Source organism: Glandiceps talaboti, chromosome 17 (assembly GCF_964340395.1).
Source record: "Glandiceps talaboti chromosome 17, keGlaTala1.1, whole genome shotgun sequence".
Classification (NCBI taxonomy): Eukaryota; Metazoa; Hemichordata; class Enteropneusta; family Spengelidae; genus Glandiceps; species Glandiceps talaboti.
Genome location: NC_135565.1, coordinates 15,846,727 through 15,868,209, shown reverse-complemented (window position 1 = coordinate 15,868,209; position 21,483 = coordinate 15,846,727). Strand labels below are relative to the sequence as shown.

The 21,483-nt window shown below is 34.1% G+C and overlaps 1 protein-coding gene across 1 annotated transcript; it reads right to left on the bottom strand.

The window, feature by feature from the left end:
- On the bottom strand, positions 1-20,068 carry LOC144447959 (palmitoyltransferase ZDHHC17-like). The gene is made up of 14 exons (XM_078138081.1): positions 20,018-20,068; positions 13,959-14,278; positions 13,140-13,362; positions 12,506-12,570; positions 11,848-12,010; positions 7,125-7,250; positions 6,754-6,893; positions 6,099-6,199; positions 5,410-5,534; positions 4,838-4,994; positions 4,295-4,378; positions 3,383-3,540; positions 2,889-2,983; positions 1-2,279 (listed from the first exon to the last, which is right to left on the bottom strand). The coding sequence occupies exons 1-14, from the start codon at positions 20,066-20,068 to the stop codon at positions 2,138-2,140; spliced, it is 1,950 nt and encodes a 649-aa protein (XP_077994207.1). The 3' UTR covers positions 1-2,137.
- Positions 20,069-21,483: the final 1,415 nt, after the last annotated feature.

Below are 21,483 nucleotides of genomic sequence, written 5' to 3'. Positions count from 1 at the left end.
CCAGCCAATCACGCAATCGCTTGGTACTGATCCTAGGATACATTTAATCTATTTTCAGCCAATCACGTATCTTGATACAAACAACTGATTCATTTCAATATTAGATTTATTCATGATCAGTACTGATACGTTACCATGGTAAATCAATTAACAGATTAATCAGAAAATAATCAATTTGCACAATATCAATTTAACTATTAATTGCACATAATTCAAAAGCAGCAAAGTTTTCAACAACTATAAACTACATAAAAATCACTAGCACCTAAACTAACTTTTACGTAAGAAAAATTCTCTTTATCTTTGACACATACAGAATTTCTGAATTTTCTGACTTGCTGAACGCAATAAGCCTACTCCTGTGCTAACGAACACATATGGATGTAGACTTTATCAAGAATGTAAAACAGTGGACTGACTGCTAAAAAGATATATATTTGTATTCAAGCTAGGGGATTAAGATTATGTTTGGGACTGGGTTGGGCTCCCTAACATAACCCTAATTAGAATTATCAACTATGATTGGTCATTGTGCTACATACACAGAAGCAACCATATTGATTTAGACCAATTTACAATTTCAATTACTTACTGTGCAATTATAGATGTTGGAGATTCCAATGTCTATGGTGCAATGCAGAGAGTCTAAGTAACTTTACATTTAAATTAATGATAACTATCTCAACTCACAAAATATTCTGTATGTACAAGTTGCAACAGATTAAACTTTATTTACATGCCGCTGATGGGAATGACTTAGTTTTCACACATTACTACCATGTACCAGAAATTATTGAGCTCTATTAACACACACTGGTAGTGGTGCCCAGTAACCATCTAGTGGTGGTTTATTTCTGGTAAAACATCGTTTTTTTCCATTGGTTGTTGCTAGTTAATTACATGCAGTGGTGGTTTATTTCTAGTAACACATAGATACAGTGGCTGTTACCATTGGTTGTTACTCGTAGACTACATGCAGTGGTGGTTTATCTCTGGTAACACATTGACACAATAGTTCTTACCACTGGTTAGTACTAGTTAACTATGTGCTGGTTAATCTCTGGTAACATATAGATAAAACAGATGTTACCACTAGTACACTACACGTAGTGGTGGTTTGGCTTTGGTAACACATTGACACAATAGTTCTTACCACTGGTTAGTACTAGTTAACTATGTGCTGGTTAATCTCTGGTAACATATAGATAAAAAAAGTTGTTACCACTAGTACACTACGCGTAGTGGTGGTTTATCTTTGATAACCCATAGATAGTACCACTGCAATGGTTTTACTAGTTGGCAACACAACAGATACTGTTTATCTATTGTTGAACATAGAATAAAATTACTTTGTGTTTCGTTGATTAGAATAAATATTCACAAGTAATGCTGGTTACTTGTTACCGATGGAGCTCTATATACACAGCTGAAGTTATCTCTATTTAAACTTGGTGTTATGTACAAAGTCATTTCTCTCTTTTTCTTCATTGTTACGGAGCAACTTTCTAAACAGTTATTGGCAGATATCATTGGTTATCAACATGTAGTAGCTACCATGAGTCTGCCAAAGTGACCGTTATTACAGGTAATAACATTGTGGTTGGTGAGATGTTGATATCAACGCATTCTTCTATCCCCTTGGGTAAGGTCTCGGAAAAACACTCCAGTAAGTCATCATGGGACAATATGTGTAGTGGTAGTTATCATTGGTAATCAATAGTTAACTACTCATAGTGGAAGTTATCTTTGGTTGTGGCTGGTGAGATGTTGAACTTAAGTTCATTCTTCCATGCTGTCTGGTAAGATTTACATAGGTTAATTATCACTGGTAATTAATAGTTGACTATACACAGTGGGAGCTACATGTATACAGTGTGGTGAGATCTTGATATATTCATATTCTTCCATGCTGTCTGGTAAGAGCTACATAAGTTAGTTATCACTGGTTAACATGTAGTTACCACTAGTAATCAATAGCTAACTACACATAGTGGTAGTTATCTTTGTTTGTGGTTGGTGAGATGTCGAGATCAATTCATTCTTCTATCCCCTTGGGTAAGGTCTATGGAAAAACACTCCAGTAAGTCATAAACTGGACAATATGTGTAGCGGTAGTTATCATTGGTATTCAATAGTTCTATACATAGTGGTAGTTATCTTTGGTTGTGGCTGGTGAGATGTTGAACTCAAATTCGTTCTTCCAGTCTTTCTTTAAAGGTCGGCATAACCCACAGCAGGTACATTCAAAGAAGTCTACTAGATTCCTGATTATACCACGGCTGAAATAATAACAGATCAAACACTCAATAATGTGACTAATTAACGAGGACATTTGTGAATGCTAGATAATACAATCTGCATGTTATAATTGTTAGTGGCATGATTTGTATATCATCTCTCATAGGAACTTTTATCAAATCCATTTGGTCCAAATACAAAGAATATCAATGCACGCAAAGAATGTCATCACCATGGGTTTCCCATAAACCCTTGCAGGAAATCCTCATATACTACCTAGTTCAAATACAAAGAGTGTTAGGTAAAGAGTTTAGGGTATCCATTATGTTATTATCAGGGGTTTCCCATAAACCCTAGCAGGAAATCCCAAAATATGGCTGGACACATGTCAACTTCTTTTAAAATATTTAAAAAGTTGCTTAAGCTAACAAGGTGAAATTTTATTCCCCGAAATCATATTTAAGTTGGTGGCAGTAATCAGTACAATTATGCTAAGGCAGCAATAAGTCTCTTAAAATCGCTGTAAGCTGCATTTTGCATGGATGTAATGATCTGTGACTCATTGAGGGTCTTACACATACTTTTGATAGCATACATACATCACACATTAAAGTAATAGAATAGTACTGTATAGTCACATGATTACTTACTCGAATGGATTCTTGACAGTTCCTTTGGGTCCACGGAAATGTTTGTATCTATGTTGATTCATTCGTTCATTTGTTGACATTCCTATTACACTTATCTGGAATTATAAAAATGGCAAAAATTATCAAATTTATAATTACATTAGGAGATATTAATCCTCCATTGGAGGATTTGAAGTTAGTAGTACTGCATAGAATAACTGTATTACCACACTGTCCCTGCATAGCTTGTACTTAGTAATACAATGAATCTGATTGCCTGTGGAGTCAGTCATGTTAATCACATGCGAGTCACATGTCTGTCACATGTTATCACAAATACATAGCTTTAACATAGCTTGAGACAGGCAAACTCTCTAGCTTGACTGAATTCTGTCATAAATCAATCTCTCAACCAAATCTATTGATTCATTTAGTACTTTTTCTTTAATCACATGATATGCATATGTTGGTCACATGATATCTACATCATGATCACATGATTGGTGCTGGCTTACCTGGTACATCTGACATACAAATAATAATCCAACCCATATGACATGAACTATAGCATTCATGAATGTCCAGAACACCCAAGGAGAACACTTCATCAGTTGCCATAGAAACAACCAAAATCCATCGCGTTCAAAGTTGGTCTCACAAGTTCCTTCCCAATCTGTAACAGAAGCAGGTAAAAAAATGGTGAGGCCTTAAGCAAGTTCCTGCTGCAAATTTTCTAGAAAGTGTAATTCTAGTGATATGCCCTTTATGTGCCCAAACATGGTAGAAGGAGAAACTATCATAGTACATCATATCTAACATACATGCACTGTTTACTTGGGGATTTTGGGGCATGTTGCCGTTCAATGAAGTATGGAGAATACTCGTGGTCGCCTGCTCTGCAGTCAAAGGAGGATGATAATGACGATGGTAAGGGGTTGGAGGTTGTTTTGGAAACATATTTGACAAAGTATTTGCTGTGGACCATTGCTATCAAGTGGTAAAACTTGAAATATTATAAACAATGTTTCCTCTAAACAGAGACCACTAACATTTGTAGTTGCTGGCTGGAGACAAGGAAGGGAGAAATTTTGGTTGTTTAGGTACCATTTTTGCAGAAAATGAAGTTGGATATAACCTTCATTTTATCAACATCACTCACAGCATAAGAGCTCATGGGGTAATATAATATCTACTAGCGAGCCCTCAACAATAACTGTTAAATATCAAGTACGATAAGAATCTATATAATATTAAATTGAACTTTTGTTCCAAACACAACTTTGAAAATTGTACCTTCAGTGTGCAGTCGGAAATTTCAAGTAAAATTTTCGAAGTCGGGTTTGGAACAAAAAAGTTACATCATTCAATAATATGGTTTACCAGCATAGATGAATTTCCATTTGAAGATAAAAGTGTATATAACTTACACAAAAATGTTCCATACAAACACCAAAGTATCATGCATTCCAAAAAGAATAAATAACCTATGAAATATCTGTGATTCCCAATACCTGAAAAAAAAGAGACAGACAAGTTATTATCATAATTATAGATGAAGTTAAAAGTGATAAGTTTTTAAGTTACTGTCTGAATTGAATGCTTCCTCCTCTGTTTATGATAGTAATATGACAACAGAACCCCATGATGTATGAGTGCAAGTGTGGGTACTCAGGGTATTTGCATGAGTACTTGCAGTGTTCTCTACTGTGGCCATACTTGTCCGTAGCAAGTGAAAGTGCAGCAGAAAACACTGCAAGCATGAGTGCAAATACCTGAGTACCAACACTGGCACTCATGCTGCATGGCGTGCTGTTATTATTACATGTTTATATTCAGAAGAACAATTTTCCCTAAAAATGACACTATGCGATCACATGCTTTTGTGTAGCACGAATGGTCATGTCCTCATTTGCATGGAGGTATATTTGTGTTTCGGTATTGCATTTTTTGTCATTTACACATTTACTTACCAACACAGTTATCAATCCATGGACAATGATGGTCAAATTTAGCTATGCATTTGTCACAGTACGAGCAGTGTTTTGATCTGATTGGCTTTTGTATGAGACATGTCGTACAAAACACTTCAATGCTTAGTTTGCCCATCTCAGCCAATCGTATTATAGTCTGGAATTAAAGATAAGGAGAGTTCTTGAGATGAATGATCTAACACGTACACATTCACTTTGTCTTTGTAAAGGTATCCCATGCAATTAGATAAATTTTTCGTAGTAGTACTACTACTAGCCTTTCGCTTTGCCAAGGTCGAGTGCTAGATGGTGCTGTAGGGTACACAATCATCACCAAAATGGTTATTCATTAGTTACAGCTCACCACAAGATGGCGCTGTTATCAAGCAGAGTTGACAATCATCATCACCATCATTACAAAATACATCTGACCACTAGGTGGCGCTGTGATTACAAATGGTTAACGATGATCAATATAAAGGTAAGTGAATAAGGCATATCTAAATCTTATGCTTCTGTTAATACAATGCACAAACAACAGACCTGAATAACAAATATTGTCATGTACTAACCCTTTTCTTCTCCTCCTGTGATGTGGTGATTATACCGGGATCTATTCTCCAAGCCTTACCAAAGTTATATATTAACAGTATTGAGTTGATGAAGAATGGTATATGAATGTACATACTGTTAATATGTACAACAGTGTTAAGGAAACAAGATTCGCGTCAAACAATATGAAGTGATGTCATTTTATTCCATTGAGGCACTCTAAGGTACTAGTTATTTTCAACAAAGTTTATTCATTACTACATGGTACCACACCCCAAAACGCATTTGTTCATGAGTATGATTAGAATTTATGATCATTTTGGCACGTACCAAAAAGAAATCTCTTCATAGTTAACAAAATGGCCATATCTTTGCATAAATAAAATACAGCCTACACTAAAAATCTATTTTAATTTACTTTATTTCATTCCAAGCACTAGATGAGATAGTAATCTAAGCTTACACCATGTGATTTGGTTTTGACCAATCATAAGACAGCTAGAGATTGATGTGTGTTAAAATGATAAATAGTCCCATAAATTAATGCATACACAAATAACTATACAAAGTACCCCCATAATAATACATAGTTCACATAAAGTGATACATAGTTCACATAAAGTGATACATAGTACACACAAAGTGATACATAGTACACACAAAGTGATACACACAGACACAGAGTACAACTATCATACGTAAAGGATATATGGCCAGTAAAAAAAAAACCAGGATGTATACATCAAAAATTTGGTTGCTAAGTAAACAGAAACAGGTGTGACATTGCTATAGCGATCATCAAAAAACAACCTGCAAGAAAACAAGCAAAAGTAAAGAACGACATCACATGTAGGGCAGCAACATCTTAATGAAGTCCTGAAACCCTCGAAACCCTCCTGCAACACACCACTTGTAAACACAACTGTCCAACATAAGCTAGGACCCAGGACTGCCTGTAGCAGACGGACTTGACACATGAACACAGGAGAGCGTTGTAAACTATCACTCCCCCCTCCTTCTTTTAAATGTTGTTTGCTGTTTAATTTACTTATAATAATAATAACTTTTATTGTCAGAAAATATAGGCTTACAAAATACTCTAAACTTATCTACAAATGTACAAAATATCAAACTTCACAAGTCAAAAGAGCCACAAATAGATAATGTAGAGAATTACAAAACAAATTTCCGGCTAGGGCCACAAAAATAGTTTTTAGGAACTAGTCAAGCTTGTGACCCCAAAGAAGAACTCGGTGTGATAGCATCTTTCATTCGATGTTTCATACAATGTCTTCACATATGATAATCTTGCTATTCTGAATTGAAATTCTTATTAATTCAACAATCCTAAGTAGCTTACTTACCTTGAGAGGAACCAGAAGAAGAGATAGGTAACAGCTAGTAGTATTACTTTAATTGGGTAGGATAATTCTAATTCTGGTATAAAACCCAGGAGGAAAAATAACCCAAATGGTGTTGCATACATTATTTTTGTACGATATGCCTGAAATAGCAAACAGAATACGACTCAGAGTAGTATAGTTTATGCCAGTTAAATAACAAGATCGACAGCACATATATACAACAAATAAAAACTGGTACAAATTGTTGAAGTACTTGGAGTCAAAGACTTGTGTAAAGAACAAATGTAGATTACCTAATTTACAGTTTACTGCAATCATACTTACCTTATTCATAGATTACCTCATTTATAGTTTACCACATTCACACTTACCTTATTCATAGATAATTTATGTAGAATACCGACATGCTTGAATGGTGTGTCACCACGCTGTTCTTGTATCTTCTTGATAATGTACAAACTCTTTTTAGACAGCGCCATCTTGAGGGCATTTTCTCCCTGTATTCAACAACAGAAACAACAAATTGAATGATTTTACTCTTTTTATCCTGAGAAACTTCTCACTTATTTCTGTATTGAGAACTTTGCATACAGAGATTAGGAGCATCATACTTTTTTTTCCTCATTTTTTACTCCTTATTTACAGTATTTTAAGGTACATGTGTAAACCAAAGTGACAGAATTTGGATAATTTGGTAAAACTGGCATAGTTTCCTGTACGTTAAACCTATAAGTTTGGTGAATAATAAAACGTTGTGTTCATTTGGAATGAATTAGCCTTTCAGAAATGTCGTCCATTATCTACCCATGGTGTAGCATCAAAGCTAAAACTCTGGTTACGGCACAGTTTTAGCAATGTCGGATGAATTTACTGACTTTACTGACTAGTCCAGTCAAAATAAGGTTTGACCCAAACATAATTGCAACAGAAATAATTTTTAGTGCATCTTGTTCAGAATTTTGTGCTGAACAACATATCAAAAGTCTAGAAAAATCTAAGAGGTGGAACATGGTGAAAATAAGGTTTTTATTAATTAGCATAATTAGCGAGAATATTATATTCTTAAAATGCTGTTTTCGCAATAAAACCTGGCAAGTAACATGTCTATGGATAGGTCTAAGGGTGAAAAAGCATACTAGGACCACCATATGATGATTCAACATCTCATCAGCATAATTAATATGTAAATTATGAAAACTTATAATCAGCATATTCAAATTTGATAACATTTTAACACAAATGTTTGCAGGTTATATATCATTTGATTTGCAGTACAGTGGGAAATAAATTTAGCGTGCTTGTCATCATCAAACACTTTTCATGTAAAATGTATCAAAGATTCTTAATTAATTAGTAATTAGCATAATTAGCATATACATGGTTTATCAATCTCCCATGCAAGTAATATGTCTTAGGGAAGGTCTTGAAATGACAAATTACATAGGCTACAATGGACCTTTTAATATCATCAAAGACAGTCTGATAACTCATATTTCTGTTTTGTAGTTATGCAACAGAGAAATCAAGGCAATAAATGTTAACAATTGCATCTTGACTGAAACTTCCACCCAATAGTATAGGTATAATGATCTTTATGCATCTAACCAACAATGTTGCAAAAGTTACTACTTATATCACTGGATCATTGTGTACTTCTTATACCAATGTATCGCTGTAAACTAATGTGTACATATTGTTATCGCATACCGCACTGATATCAAGTTGTTAACTTAGGAGGAACACAAGATTAAGATGTACTTATACTGAGAGTCGACAAGGACATGAAAGTATTATGGGATGTCCATTCCCCTCATCATTCTCATCACTAAACTAAACAGCCAATCTCTTTCTTATCATATTGTTCTTTTTTAACACATTTCCATCTTCAAACTTTCTGATTCAATTCTATAAATATTATTATTAACAGTGCAGAAAGATAAATTAATTAAACACCCCTTTTAACACTGATATAGTTTGAAAGTAACATCATCAGTCACTTTTTTGTGTCAATTTACCACAATGACATGACAATCGCCTTCCAATTCAATCGAGCCCGCAATAATTTATGTAGTGACTCAAATAATTTGTCAAACTTAATGGTTAGCCTGATATAACAGGAATTACATACGGTAAAAATTCTGTTCGAAACAAATGACATGTCAAGAAGGCTATCAAATTCAGTTGTTTCATTTTTAAAATCCTGTCATAAAATTGAATGACAAAACTTTAAAAGGATTTAAATTCTCACTGATTCTATGGAAACCAAATAATTTTCATTTAAAAAACAGGCACTGCATGGTTGATAAATGCTTAGTTCTTGTGCACGTGTTTTATGGGAATAAGAAATTATAAAATAAAAAATGATTAAATCACCCTCACAAAATGGAATCAAAATTGAATAAAAATTAATCAAATGAAATCTAAACAAATATACCATATATTTTTGTAGAAATTGAAAACAAAATGAGGGAAGCTAAAGTACTTCGCAACATTTACCTGCCCCTGATATCCAAACAAAAGTATTGATAATTTTAAATATCATGTCGTAAGAATTAGCATTGTCATCTGGAATTAAAACAAAGGTTGTGATGATTGTGTAACAATGTAAACACAAACACAGAAAATATGAATAAAGTTAGATGATAAAACTAATAAAAGAAAATTGAAATAATTATAATAGTCATTATCAGCCAGACTATTAATATTACAAAGGCGATTTATTGTAGCTATATTTCATTTGCTTACAATTAGATTTGGTCTACGTTTCGCCGATAGTATTCTGCATCACACGACCCCTTATAGAGTTATACAATCGTGGAAAGTTTAGAACCTAATAGAAGAGGTCATTTTCAAACACAAAATAGGAGTTAAAAATCTGTTGAAACGATATCATCAGCATTGTTTGTGCAAGGATTAAGGGACAATCGCATAATATATCCCACAAGCTCAATAAATGAACTTTGTCCATTTAGGACAACACATTAAATACTATATTGGAAATCTAGCAGTTGTATATCACATAAGAAGTAAATTTTAATCAACTTATGAACATCTTAGTATAAATATAGAAATCATTGAAGGCGTGATTGTGAAAGTTTTCGAACTTTGGTTAGAAGTGCAAGAATGAAGTTCAGCAATCGCATTGATGCCAGACCCGCCCATCCCAAACGAACGAAGTTATACTTTATTGAGCTTTTGTGACATCGTGCGATCATCCGTAAATAGATTTGGAGCTCCAAAGTTTGTTTGTTTCCAAAAATTCCTTGTCTCATTGTACAGAAGGCATCTTCTGAGCCAAATTTGCCAATTATTTTATTAACTATATTTGAGATGTCGCAGTATGCAGAATTATTAAAAATGACTTTTCCAGGTCAAATATAAAATTGTGGTCGTAACATATTCAAATATTAAATTAATTAATTTCAAAGACGAAGTGAGATTTACACTCAAAATGATATGTAACTGTCAGATGACTGGTAATGGTACAGAAATAAAAGAAAGAAGATAATAGAGGAAGGGCCCTATCCAAATAAATTATTAATGTCCTGTATCACCTAAAATCGTCTTATGTTTCGTACAGTAGTAATAATACATGTAATGTGCAAAAAATGTACCTATAATGCTGCCTTTCATGTCATTTCAAAGATGATATCTATATTTTTGTAACATTGAAATAAAAACACAGCTGAATTCAAACAATTCACAGAGGGATGTAACAAAATGTACAAATGTATATAATACTCATCTGAATACTTGTCTGTAGGAGTAATATGTGTCCATGTTACATAGCGCGGAATTCAAAAGATTCAAGTTTAAGCTAATTTATATCTAGATATGAAAAGATATCTTTTACTAAAAACAAGGTACAGTTCAATGTACAAACTGAAGATCATGTTGTCAGTAATCGAGCTTTAAACGAAATATAAAGGGTAGAGCATGCCAAGTAATTACTAGTAAAGCCAAACTTTATTGTAAAAGACATATTTATAGATATGCAGACGATCCTATGTAAACAAACAGTGACGGAATATTGATAGAATCAAAGGGCATTTTTTTTTCTGAGAGATATCAAAATTATCGGGAAGAAGACAAAAAGGTCTAGGAGTACAGCATCTCAGATACTGCCAGCGTCGAGGTTGTATAATTATGGTGTAGCTACATCATTTTTGAACGCTCATCTGGACACACGGTGATATAAAATCACATAATGAAAACAGAATCTTCTCCTTACACAATATCTAATAGGTTGAATACACGTATTTATAAAACCAACAACCCATGAATGGTACTCCCGCTCAGGTTTGACAATTTGATAATGATGTTCATCTGACTTTTAAGGTCAAGACCTATCGAAAGACATATTACTTGCATACTTTAAATCGAAAAAACTTCTCAACATCTTGACGATAATTACATTAATTAATTAATCAATTAATTAATTAATTAATTAATTAGGAAACTTTAACTATTCTTTAGCTTACCTTGGAGTGGTTTGATGATTGAAAAGTTATGTTCACTCAAAATCAAGTGTCAATAACTATTGAACAAAAAATATCACGAATGCTTACTAATGTATTGTTTTGCATGTTAATTACACTAATTAACACTTGTTTAGCATGCATGTTTATCTAACAAGGGAGGAGTTATTTAATAATCAGAGTAAGGGATTCAAATACTCCAATACCTAATGAGAGACATACAACTAACAGGGGCGTTCAAAAAAAATGTATAGTTATTGTACGTTACAAGTAATCAGTGTCCTTAATTAAAGTAATTAAAAATACACATATTAATTCTATAGGAATGGTTGCACGATCGTACAGTGACTCCAAAGTAATTACTCACCTTCAGACCTACCCATAGACATGTTACTTGAATAGATTTTTTGAACAAATGATATCTCATGAATATTATTTTTTCACTAATTATGCTAATTAAGAAACGTCATTTTTCACCATGTTCCACCACTTAGATTTTTCTAGACTTTTGATATGTTATTCAGCATAAAATTCTGAGCAAGATGCACTACAAATTATTTCTGTTGCAATTATGTTTGGGTTCGGCCATTTTTTACGCTAGATTGACTGGACTAACCTTGGCATTTTCTACATAAGTATCGGCACCAGAATGTAACAGTACAGGAACAACTGATGTATTGCCAGACATGATGGCCCACTGCAATGCAGTTTGTTGATGTACTCTGTCTTGTAGATTAACACTAGCACCCATAGTTAGTAGTAATCTTATAGGGTCTACCCTGAAAAAGGAAAAAAAAAGGTATTACATTTAGTAGTAATCTTATAGGGTCCACTCTGACAATGACAAAATAAGATATTTAGTAGTAATCTTACAGGGTCTACTCTGACAATAACAAAATAAGATATTTATTAGTAATCTTACAGGGTCTACTCTGACAATGACAAATATGATATTTATTACTAATCTTACAGGGTCTACTCTGACTTAACGTGATATTTTGTAGTAATCTTACAGGGTCTACTCAATGACAAAATATATTTAGTAGTAATTTTACAGGGTCTACATGTACTCTGTAACTTCCAATTTTAATGAGTTGGAACAAATCAAAAGTGTGTTGTCCTTAGAGTAGGCATTCGGCTTACATCCAATTATATGTTCTCTACCCTTTACAGTATGCATTCAGTTGAAATCTAGTTTATACTAAATGACAGTTACCATAGGATTCATAACACATGAGAAACTGTGATAATACATATTGTTTAACTCTACTTACGAATACATCCTATAGGCTGACCACATCAAAGGTGTCATTCCATTTTGATCCAACAAATCAGGGTCCTAACAGTATAATTCAAAGAAAACAGAGTTTAAGTATTGTGTGAAGACCCCACAGATCAAGGAAATTGTGGGTTGTTATTTTCATCATGGACATCTCGACATTAAAGTACCTTATTACAAGCAGTAGTTAAAATAGTAAGAATGAAAGGACTTGATAAGGAAAACTGACAGTAACGTCTATTTGTCAAACGAAACAATTCAGGACCAGTCAAAATTTGTCCAAACTGACTAGTTATTTCCTCACCTGACTCTTAGCTGTAAGATATGCTAAGATAGCCGTGTGTCCAAACTGACTAGCTATTTCCTCACCTGACCCTTAGCTGTAAGATATGCTAAGATCGCTGTATGTCCAAACTGACTAGCTATTTCCTCACCTGACCCTTAGCTGTAAGATATGCTAAGATCGCTGTATGTCCAAACTGACTAGCTATTTCCTCACCTGACCCTTAGCTGTAAGATATGCTAAGATTGCTGTATGTCCAAACTGACTAGCTATTTCCTCACCTGACCCTTAGCTGTAAGATATGCTAAGATTGCTGTATGTCCAAACTGACTAGCTATTTCCTCACCTGACCCTTAGCTGTAAGATATGCTAAGATTGCTGTATGTCCAAACTGACTTGCTAAATGTACACATGCACACCCTTCTCCATCCAGTATTGTTGGATCAGCTCCATACTGCATAAGTTGTATAACCATGGGTAGATGACCTTGTCTGGTTGCCCAGTGTAATGGTGTGGAGTTCAGTTCACCTCCCAATCTATCGATTTCAGCACCTTTATTCATCAAATATCTGAAACATAAATGAATTATAGGCAACTTATTTCTAATGCTACTCTTTAAATAAATTTGTACCATTTATATTAACAATATGGTTTTGAAGGACGCTGTTGGAAGGTTATGATACTGAAGGACTGACAAATACTGTGAATGGAATTCATACATAAACACATACACACACACTGACATACATGTGTGTATTTACATGTGATGTACAGACACAAACACAGCCACATACAATGAGACACATACTATAGACAGACAAAGACAGACACAGAAAACTACAGAAATACATATATGTAGATACATGCGCACAACACATACATGACCACATAGACAGAAACATACAATGTACAGTCATACATACACAGACAGACAGACATTCACACACACACACACACACACACACACACACACACAGACTCACTCACAGATACACACACACACAGACTCACTCACAGATACACACACACACACACACACACAGACTCACTCACAGATACACACACACACAGACTCACTCACAGATACACACACACACACACACACACACACACACACACACACACACACGTACGTACGTACACACACATGTACAACAGTACTTACTTCACGAGTTCAATTCTATTATTGATTGCTGCCCAGTGTAATAAAGTGACATTTTCTTCGTCTGGTTCTTTGACATCATAGCCACCATCTATTAGTTCCGTGACCCTGTCCAGCATGCCATACTGCGTAGCTTTAATAATATCCCATGTACTGCTGTCATCTTTGTTCTGACTGCCTGGTTGCTTTGTCAAGAATTCATTGACATCTATGAAGGGTGGGGGTGGAGGTCTGGCTCCTGGTGTACCAGCTGCAGGGTAGATCGCTTCAGGATCATAACCAGGTTGTACTGGGTATGGTTTATGTGAATGGCCATGGTTACTCTACAAAAAAAATACAAAGTTGTGTTCTCATATCAAAATAGTAATGACCAGGTCATTGTCCCACATGAAACAATGTGAATCAGCATCGACCAATTTAATGTTTGTAACTCAATAACAAAAAGGCAAAAAAGTGGATAAAAAGTTTATTGTACGTACAATAACAAATATTTTACACAACTTAAATTTTTTTTGCAATTTTAGTAACGAACAGGGACTTGGTATACTTTTGTTGTCTCATGTTGTATTTTCAAGTCCATACATATGTACTAATATAGCAGAATTGATTTATGAATTCAAAATCCAAAACAAATACCCATGTCATGTCCATGTCACCACTTTTAATCATAACGTTTGTACACCCTCAATGAACAGGATACAACCAAATGTAAACAAGGATAAGGTCAAAGGTCAATGTTTGTCTTTTTTTTTTAGACAGTTCAATATGGCTGCCTACATGTAATTTGGTCTGTCTGTGGTCGCACTTTAGTAATATCAATATTCCATTTGTATGACACTAAACATATCTTTATGGCATAATGAAACATTCAAAATATTTTAAATTAGTAATTTATTTAGAGATTATGACATTTAATGATTTACTTTGAGGTTTTTGTTACTATTTTCAAGAATATTTTAGTGACCTATTTTTGATGCATGTAACATCCTATATGTAAATATTTACAAATACATTTATAACGTATGTCTAGTGAGTAATGGGCATCAGTTCAGTTTTGTTGTTGTCTGCCATGTTTCATGGACATCAGCACACTTATAGCATACAGGTAGATATGCTTTGAAATACAAACACAAAGAACTTTTATGGGAATTACATATGTAACATAATATTTGGGTCTGCTCAGCTTCTTAATACAATTCCAATTCAAAATAATAATAACCTGTAGAAAACATATTTGATATGCGACAAACAATTCATGCTCTTTCCCTAACTCACCCCTTTACCACTAATATACATTGTATTTAGTGTTTATTTAATGGCTGTAGTATATATAATTTGAGCTTAATTTATTACTTTATTATTATCATTCTATTATTTTACTAGTGGAGTAGAAATTTTGTTTTGATCTTTTCATTGTTTGAACACTGTTGCACTTGATACCCATTCAGAATTTTGAATGTAAATTGTAATAACTATGATATCCCCCACCTAAATCCACACATACACACACACACACACACACACACACACACAGTGACACATACACACATACATGTACATGCACACACACATACATGCACACACACACATGCACACACATACAGACACACACACACACACACACACACACACACACACACACACACACAGAGAGACAGACATACATGTACATGCACACACACATGCTGCCAGTGCTAGCTGAGACTGGTACTAACTACAAATTACTACAACAATGTCAATGTCTAGTATATCATGTTGATCCTATCCTAACGCCATCAACATTGTACCAATCTCCCTGCTATGCTATAATCTGTGAAATACTAACTTTAGCTAGTGCAGTTGCAGCATCCTCACCCTCTCCAGTAACTGTCATTGGTACAGCATCTAGGTACTGTGTGGAGTACAACATACTGTATGGCCTCCAACAACACCACCACCACACAGCTGACTGACTGACAAACTAATGACTGAACTACACACCTTTACACATGCTTGGGTAGACCCTATGACTTATGTAACCCAAGCCAACCTGAATAAATACATACTCTAATTCTGTTTACTTAGTGGTTGTTATGGTTTCAATTTACATAGGTAAACAAGTGCAGAGGTGTGCTTATCAGGTTAGGTTGATAACCTGACAGTCAGTCACTTAAAATGTCAAAGTTTTCTTAAAATGTTAACAAATAAAATATATTTATGCCAGGACAAAAATTACTAATGTGGTGTATGATCAATCACTCACAGTTTTAGAAAAACAGGGAACAAAATAAACAGGATTTTTGTTCCTCGGGCAAGTCTTTTTTTTCATTCAAATAGCAATATTGAATTTCCTTATCTCTGGTGATGAAATCTTTATTGACATGGGTGCAAATTAATATTCATTTTTTCTTCCATACTGTTCATTACTATCCATCAAATAAATACCTTGGTATTTGAAATTGATTGAATTGCTATGTCCTCTCAATTAAAATAGTTAATTAATATAATTATGTGTATTACTAATTAAGTTATGGGGTACAGTTTGGTATTTGTTGCATCAAGCATGCCAAAAAGTGCATGGTTGATAGTCACTGATGGACTAGTATTATTAAGGATTGTTGGTCAATGTTGGAAAAACAATACAAAAAATACTAAAACTAAAACATTTGAATATCACATTTCAATCAATTTATTAATTCAGAAAAAAAAAGGATTATTTAGTACAATTTGACATCCCAGATTATCGCTGCCACTGCAAAATGAAGATGCCATTATTTGGCAAATTTGTCCGAAATTAAACATTGGTTGATGAAAATGATCATTTTAAAGAAAGACACACAGACTGAGATGCAATGTACATACATGTACACACCCATTTACAGACACACACACAAACACACACACACACACACACACACACACACACACACACACACACACACACACATACACACACACACACACACACACACACAAACACACACACACACACACACACACACACACACACATACAAACAGACTAGCAGCTTTCTCACATATGTTTGTAAACTCGAAGTATCTCACTAATTTAAAGCAGTCATGTCCGTTGTAGTGATGTTCAAGCTGCCTTATGGTTATACTTGCTGAGTTGCCGGGAACATTTTAATTATTTTGTGCCCCCTCCCCCCCCCACCCCCACCTTACTGGGTATACATGTATGTTGTAATGATAGTTATATACATGTAATGACATATAAATGTACTACACATGTACACTGGAGGGCTTCCTAGCATTTTTTATCACCTTGAGTTTTGTTACTATTTTTATACGAAATCAAGCGATTTGAAAATTGAAGTATGATTTTCATTTCATTAAAAGGGCACTCAAAAATTAAACTTGTTACACATATATGTACTAGCATATCATGTTTTAGAATGGGATACATCCAGTAAACATTACACTGACTTGTATTCTTACTGTACAGACTGTACAGTAAGAATACAATCTTGTCATCTATGTGTATCATTATGTAAATCTGTGTGTTTTCATAGTAAATAAATATTTCACTGTGTAAACTACATGTATGGTTACAATACAAGGACATTCTTAACATCAAGTGGCTACTGAGGCTTGAATACTGTAAACCTGCATATTTTCACGACTAGAAAATTTTGCGATTTTACAGTCTTCATGTAGTTCACAAAGATTAATTTTCACTAATAACCATACTGGTACATTGTATTATGCAGAAATATATATTTTCGCTACTACTTATTTTTGCGTTTTTGTTTTGTAGCGAAATTAGCGAAAATAAATCTTACGTGAACATTTCCAGGTTTACAGTAGTTTTTTCAAAAACTATTTTCTAGTCTCTCACAAACGCAATTTAATTTTCATATGCCACATTTGTTGCTTACTTTTCTACTAGCCATTTGTACTTTCTTTTTTTCTTTCTTTCTTTCTTTCTTGTTGGAAATAAATTTCACCTTCAATTCCAAAAATACATGTACATGTACATGTACAGTGTGCCCTCTAAGCCAATTTGATGTGCCACTGACACACGAAATTTCTAGTGACACACCAAAATTTGGTGTTCCCCTATCTCTTACTATACTATGTGGTGACTCACAAGAAAACCTAGTTTTTCTCATTTTGACTCACAACAACAAAATTTGGCTGTAGTTAGAGGGCACAGTGTACATGTATGTTGTACAGCTTTGGATACACTACATTTATATGTACCTAACATTTGGACAATTTGGAGTGACAAAAACTAAGGTTGATAATAAAAATAATAATATTTTGGAATATGATTTGATGTTGCTATAATAGAAGTGTGGTTAGTTGATGAATCACAACATATACATGCATGGACAGATGATATGTAAATGACAATTAAAATCAATATACATGTACAATGTAGGTTAAGTATGTATGAGAACAATAGAATACTTGATTATGTCACCAACAATGTACATGTATTGTTACTGTATGATAATGTATTAATATATATTCATTTAGTTTGAAAATACAGGACATTATTTATATAAATCACTACAGTAAAAGAACACTGAATCTCAATGAACACAGAGTACAATTTACAAACAACTGATTGGGAAAACTTTCAACAATGTACATGTACATGTCATGATGTATTCAGAGTTTAAAAAAAAAAAAATGTACCTGATATATTTCTATAACTCACTACAGTAAAGGGAAGACTAAATCTCACTGAATACAAATTTACAAACAGCACTGACTTTGTTTGCCCCCCCTCCCCCCCACCCCCATCACCTCCCCCAACCAAACCCCCAATGAAATGTACAATGTATGTAGGACTACATGTACAATGTATATACATGGAGGTCAAATAATAATGTCTTACTGAAGACAATGGAAGAAAAATAACATAAACTCTGTTTTTAGGTTTAAGGTTATATATAGTTAGATTATGAGTATTAGTAAAAAGTTACTTTTTCGTAATTATCAAACGACAAGACAGGTCTGGCTTACTGTATTCAGTGTAGCTCTCTTCGAAATAAAAACAAGGAAATGATTTTATTTGATGTTAGATGTATGTTAGTTAGGATCATTGTATGTAAGGTAATTATATTTACTTTACTCAGCAGTGATGGTGTTCTTGATGGAGAAACATGAAAACATAGAGTAAATAAATAAATAAACAAAGAGGTGCTTACAATTGATACTGTCATAAATAGGCTCTCTCAAAAAGGTACGTTTTTAATCTTAACTTGAAAGTCACAATACTCTGTGCAGAGCAGACAGTGTACAATGTAACTGGAGGACCACTGACATAACAAGCATACTCACATCACCAACCTTATTCTATGAGTTCAAAACTTGTTGTAGAGAGTACTGGAAATTGCCATTTTAGTTTAGTTTCGCAATGAAGTCCTAAATAATTACATTTCACAGTGAACAATAACGTTTTCACATACCAAATATCTCTCCATTTCATTTCTATAATTGAAATATTAATATGTAAATGGATACATTTGGTGAAACAATATATTTTACCCGCCTGGCTTTTTACATTTGTATACATGCCATTTCAATACCTCTTACAAAAAATGCTGAATGTAAGCATATCATTGAGTTGAAATATACTTCAAACATAAGAGATATATATCTGCATCAGATCGATTCTTTGTCATCTTTTCGCGATTGATTTATAATAATATTGTTTCATTAATTTTTATTGAATAAAGAAAGCTCATTGCTATATTGTTGGAGAGAGCACTTAATTTCCATGGGTGGGCAATTTAGTACATGGAATTATATTCCAGTTTTTTGAGTGACGATTAAGAACTGGGCAAGAGCACACATTAGTGACTGTGGGGTAAATACTAGACCATGGTATATTTTGCCACCGGTGGCCGGTAAAGTAATTCACACCCATAGGGAAAGACAAATATCCGTGCGTGCGGCAGCGTACACTTTCACCATCACTGCGTGCTCGATCGCTGCTGTATCGACGAATAGGCGCCCGATCTCAAATCACTACCACATCGGGGGACCTGGCGGCTTATGATGCAAGCCTTGACTAGCACTAATCCCAGATAACGTAAATAAATATCTTACCTGGCCTCCAAGAATCGCATGTTTGCAACTCACTTCATCTCTGTCCGCCATCTTGACGGCTTGGCATCATGGGAAATGACCACCCAAGTGATGAGAGTTGCATTCATTAAGAGTGCTTATCTTATCATTAAAAAATTACCAACGAAAAAACCCTAATACCGTATTACTAATACCCCAAACAACAACCAGAGCAAAGTAAAATAAAAAAAACCAGCAATAAATAATTTTCGTTTTTTCTTTCAAAAATAATGTAGATTGTGGATGAAGCCATGGATACTGCAAGAATAAATGTTAAACACTTTACTATTCAATACAAACTTGGCAAACATCCAACAATGACAGAATTCTCAAAACATCAAATGGGAAATGTCCAAATAATCATTTAGTTAATCAACCAAGGGAGTTTGATTTGTATGGGGGGGGGGGGGGCTTGTTACTTTGCTTTTAGACCACAGTGGAAATATAAAATGTCTTCTGACTTTAATACAACACTGTGTTATCCAAACACAGGATTTTGGTGCTGTAGGTGGTCTTATATTGTTTTGTTTTACTTCTAACTCTGTAGATTACAACAAACAAACAAACACACACACACACACACAAGGATAGATACCTATATAAGTAGCTACCTAAAGGATAGATTGGCCTTGGTATTGTTATGTATACAGATCTGTTTTTCGTATATATCTGATTTTGTCTGTTTATCTGTCCGAGTCATTTTGTGTATGCATTCTTTACTATTTATTTAGCTGCTTACTTTTTGTTGAGTGAAATTGACGCCTGTTTTGATATTAAGAAGATAACTACTTCTGCTATCTGAAAAGGGGTAGTGATTTTCTTTTGCTTCTCCCTCCCCACACACACTTCCCTTGGAGAGTAACCCAGCCACCCCTTTCCTACATGAGTGCTAATGCCATAGATGGGATAAATAGATACACACATCACACAAAAGTAATTTAGTAAAGCTCAGCTTGCACCTCTTACAAATTGAACCAAATCATCATATCACACAGACACACAGACATTGACTTGATCCTTAATTATTTATTGAAACCCATATGCTTACATAATTACAAAGTATCTAGAAAAATTCACCACTCTATACAAAAATAGAAACAAAAAAAGATGCTTTGAAATTGGAATGGCAAGAAAGAAAATTTGAAATACAAACATTGTTGTGGAAGAACGAAATTACATAACATGTAATCACCCATTTCCTTGTGTTTAGCAAAATATAATATGTACTCGTGAAGAAAATAGATGGTACAATGACATTTACTGTTACATTATATGATATGATATGATATTGAATTAGAAAATCTGAAAAGACTAGAAAATTCAATGACAATTAGTCATGATTGGAAGACATGAATATCCACAAGTTGTGATTGGATGACATTCCTTAGCTGTGATTGGATGATGAAATTTGTTAGTTGTGATTGGATGACATTCCTTAGCTGTGATTG

Coding starts and splice junctions, on each gene's coding strand:
- LOC144447959 (XM_078138081.1), bottom strand. CDS start 20,068: ATGGCGGACAGAGATGAAGTGAGTTGCAAACATGCGATTCTTGGAGGC. Junction 12,571..13,139: donor ATCTTACAGCTAAGGGTCAG/GTGAGGAAATAG, acceptor TTATACTGTTAG/GACCCTGATTTGTTGGATCA. Junction 7,251..11,847: donor CTTATGTAGAAAATGCCAAG/GTTAGTCCAGTC, acceptor TGTTGAATACAG/GGAGAAAATGCCCTCAAGAT.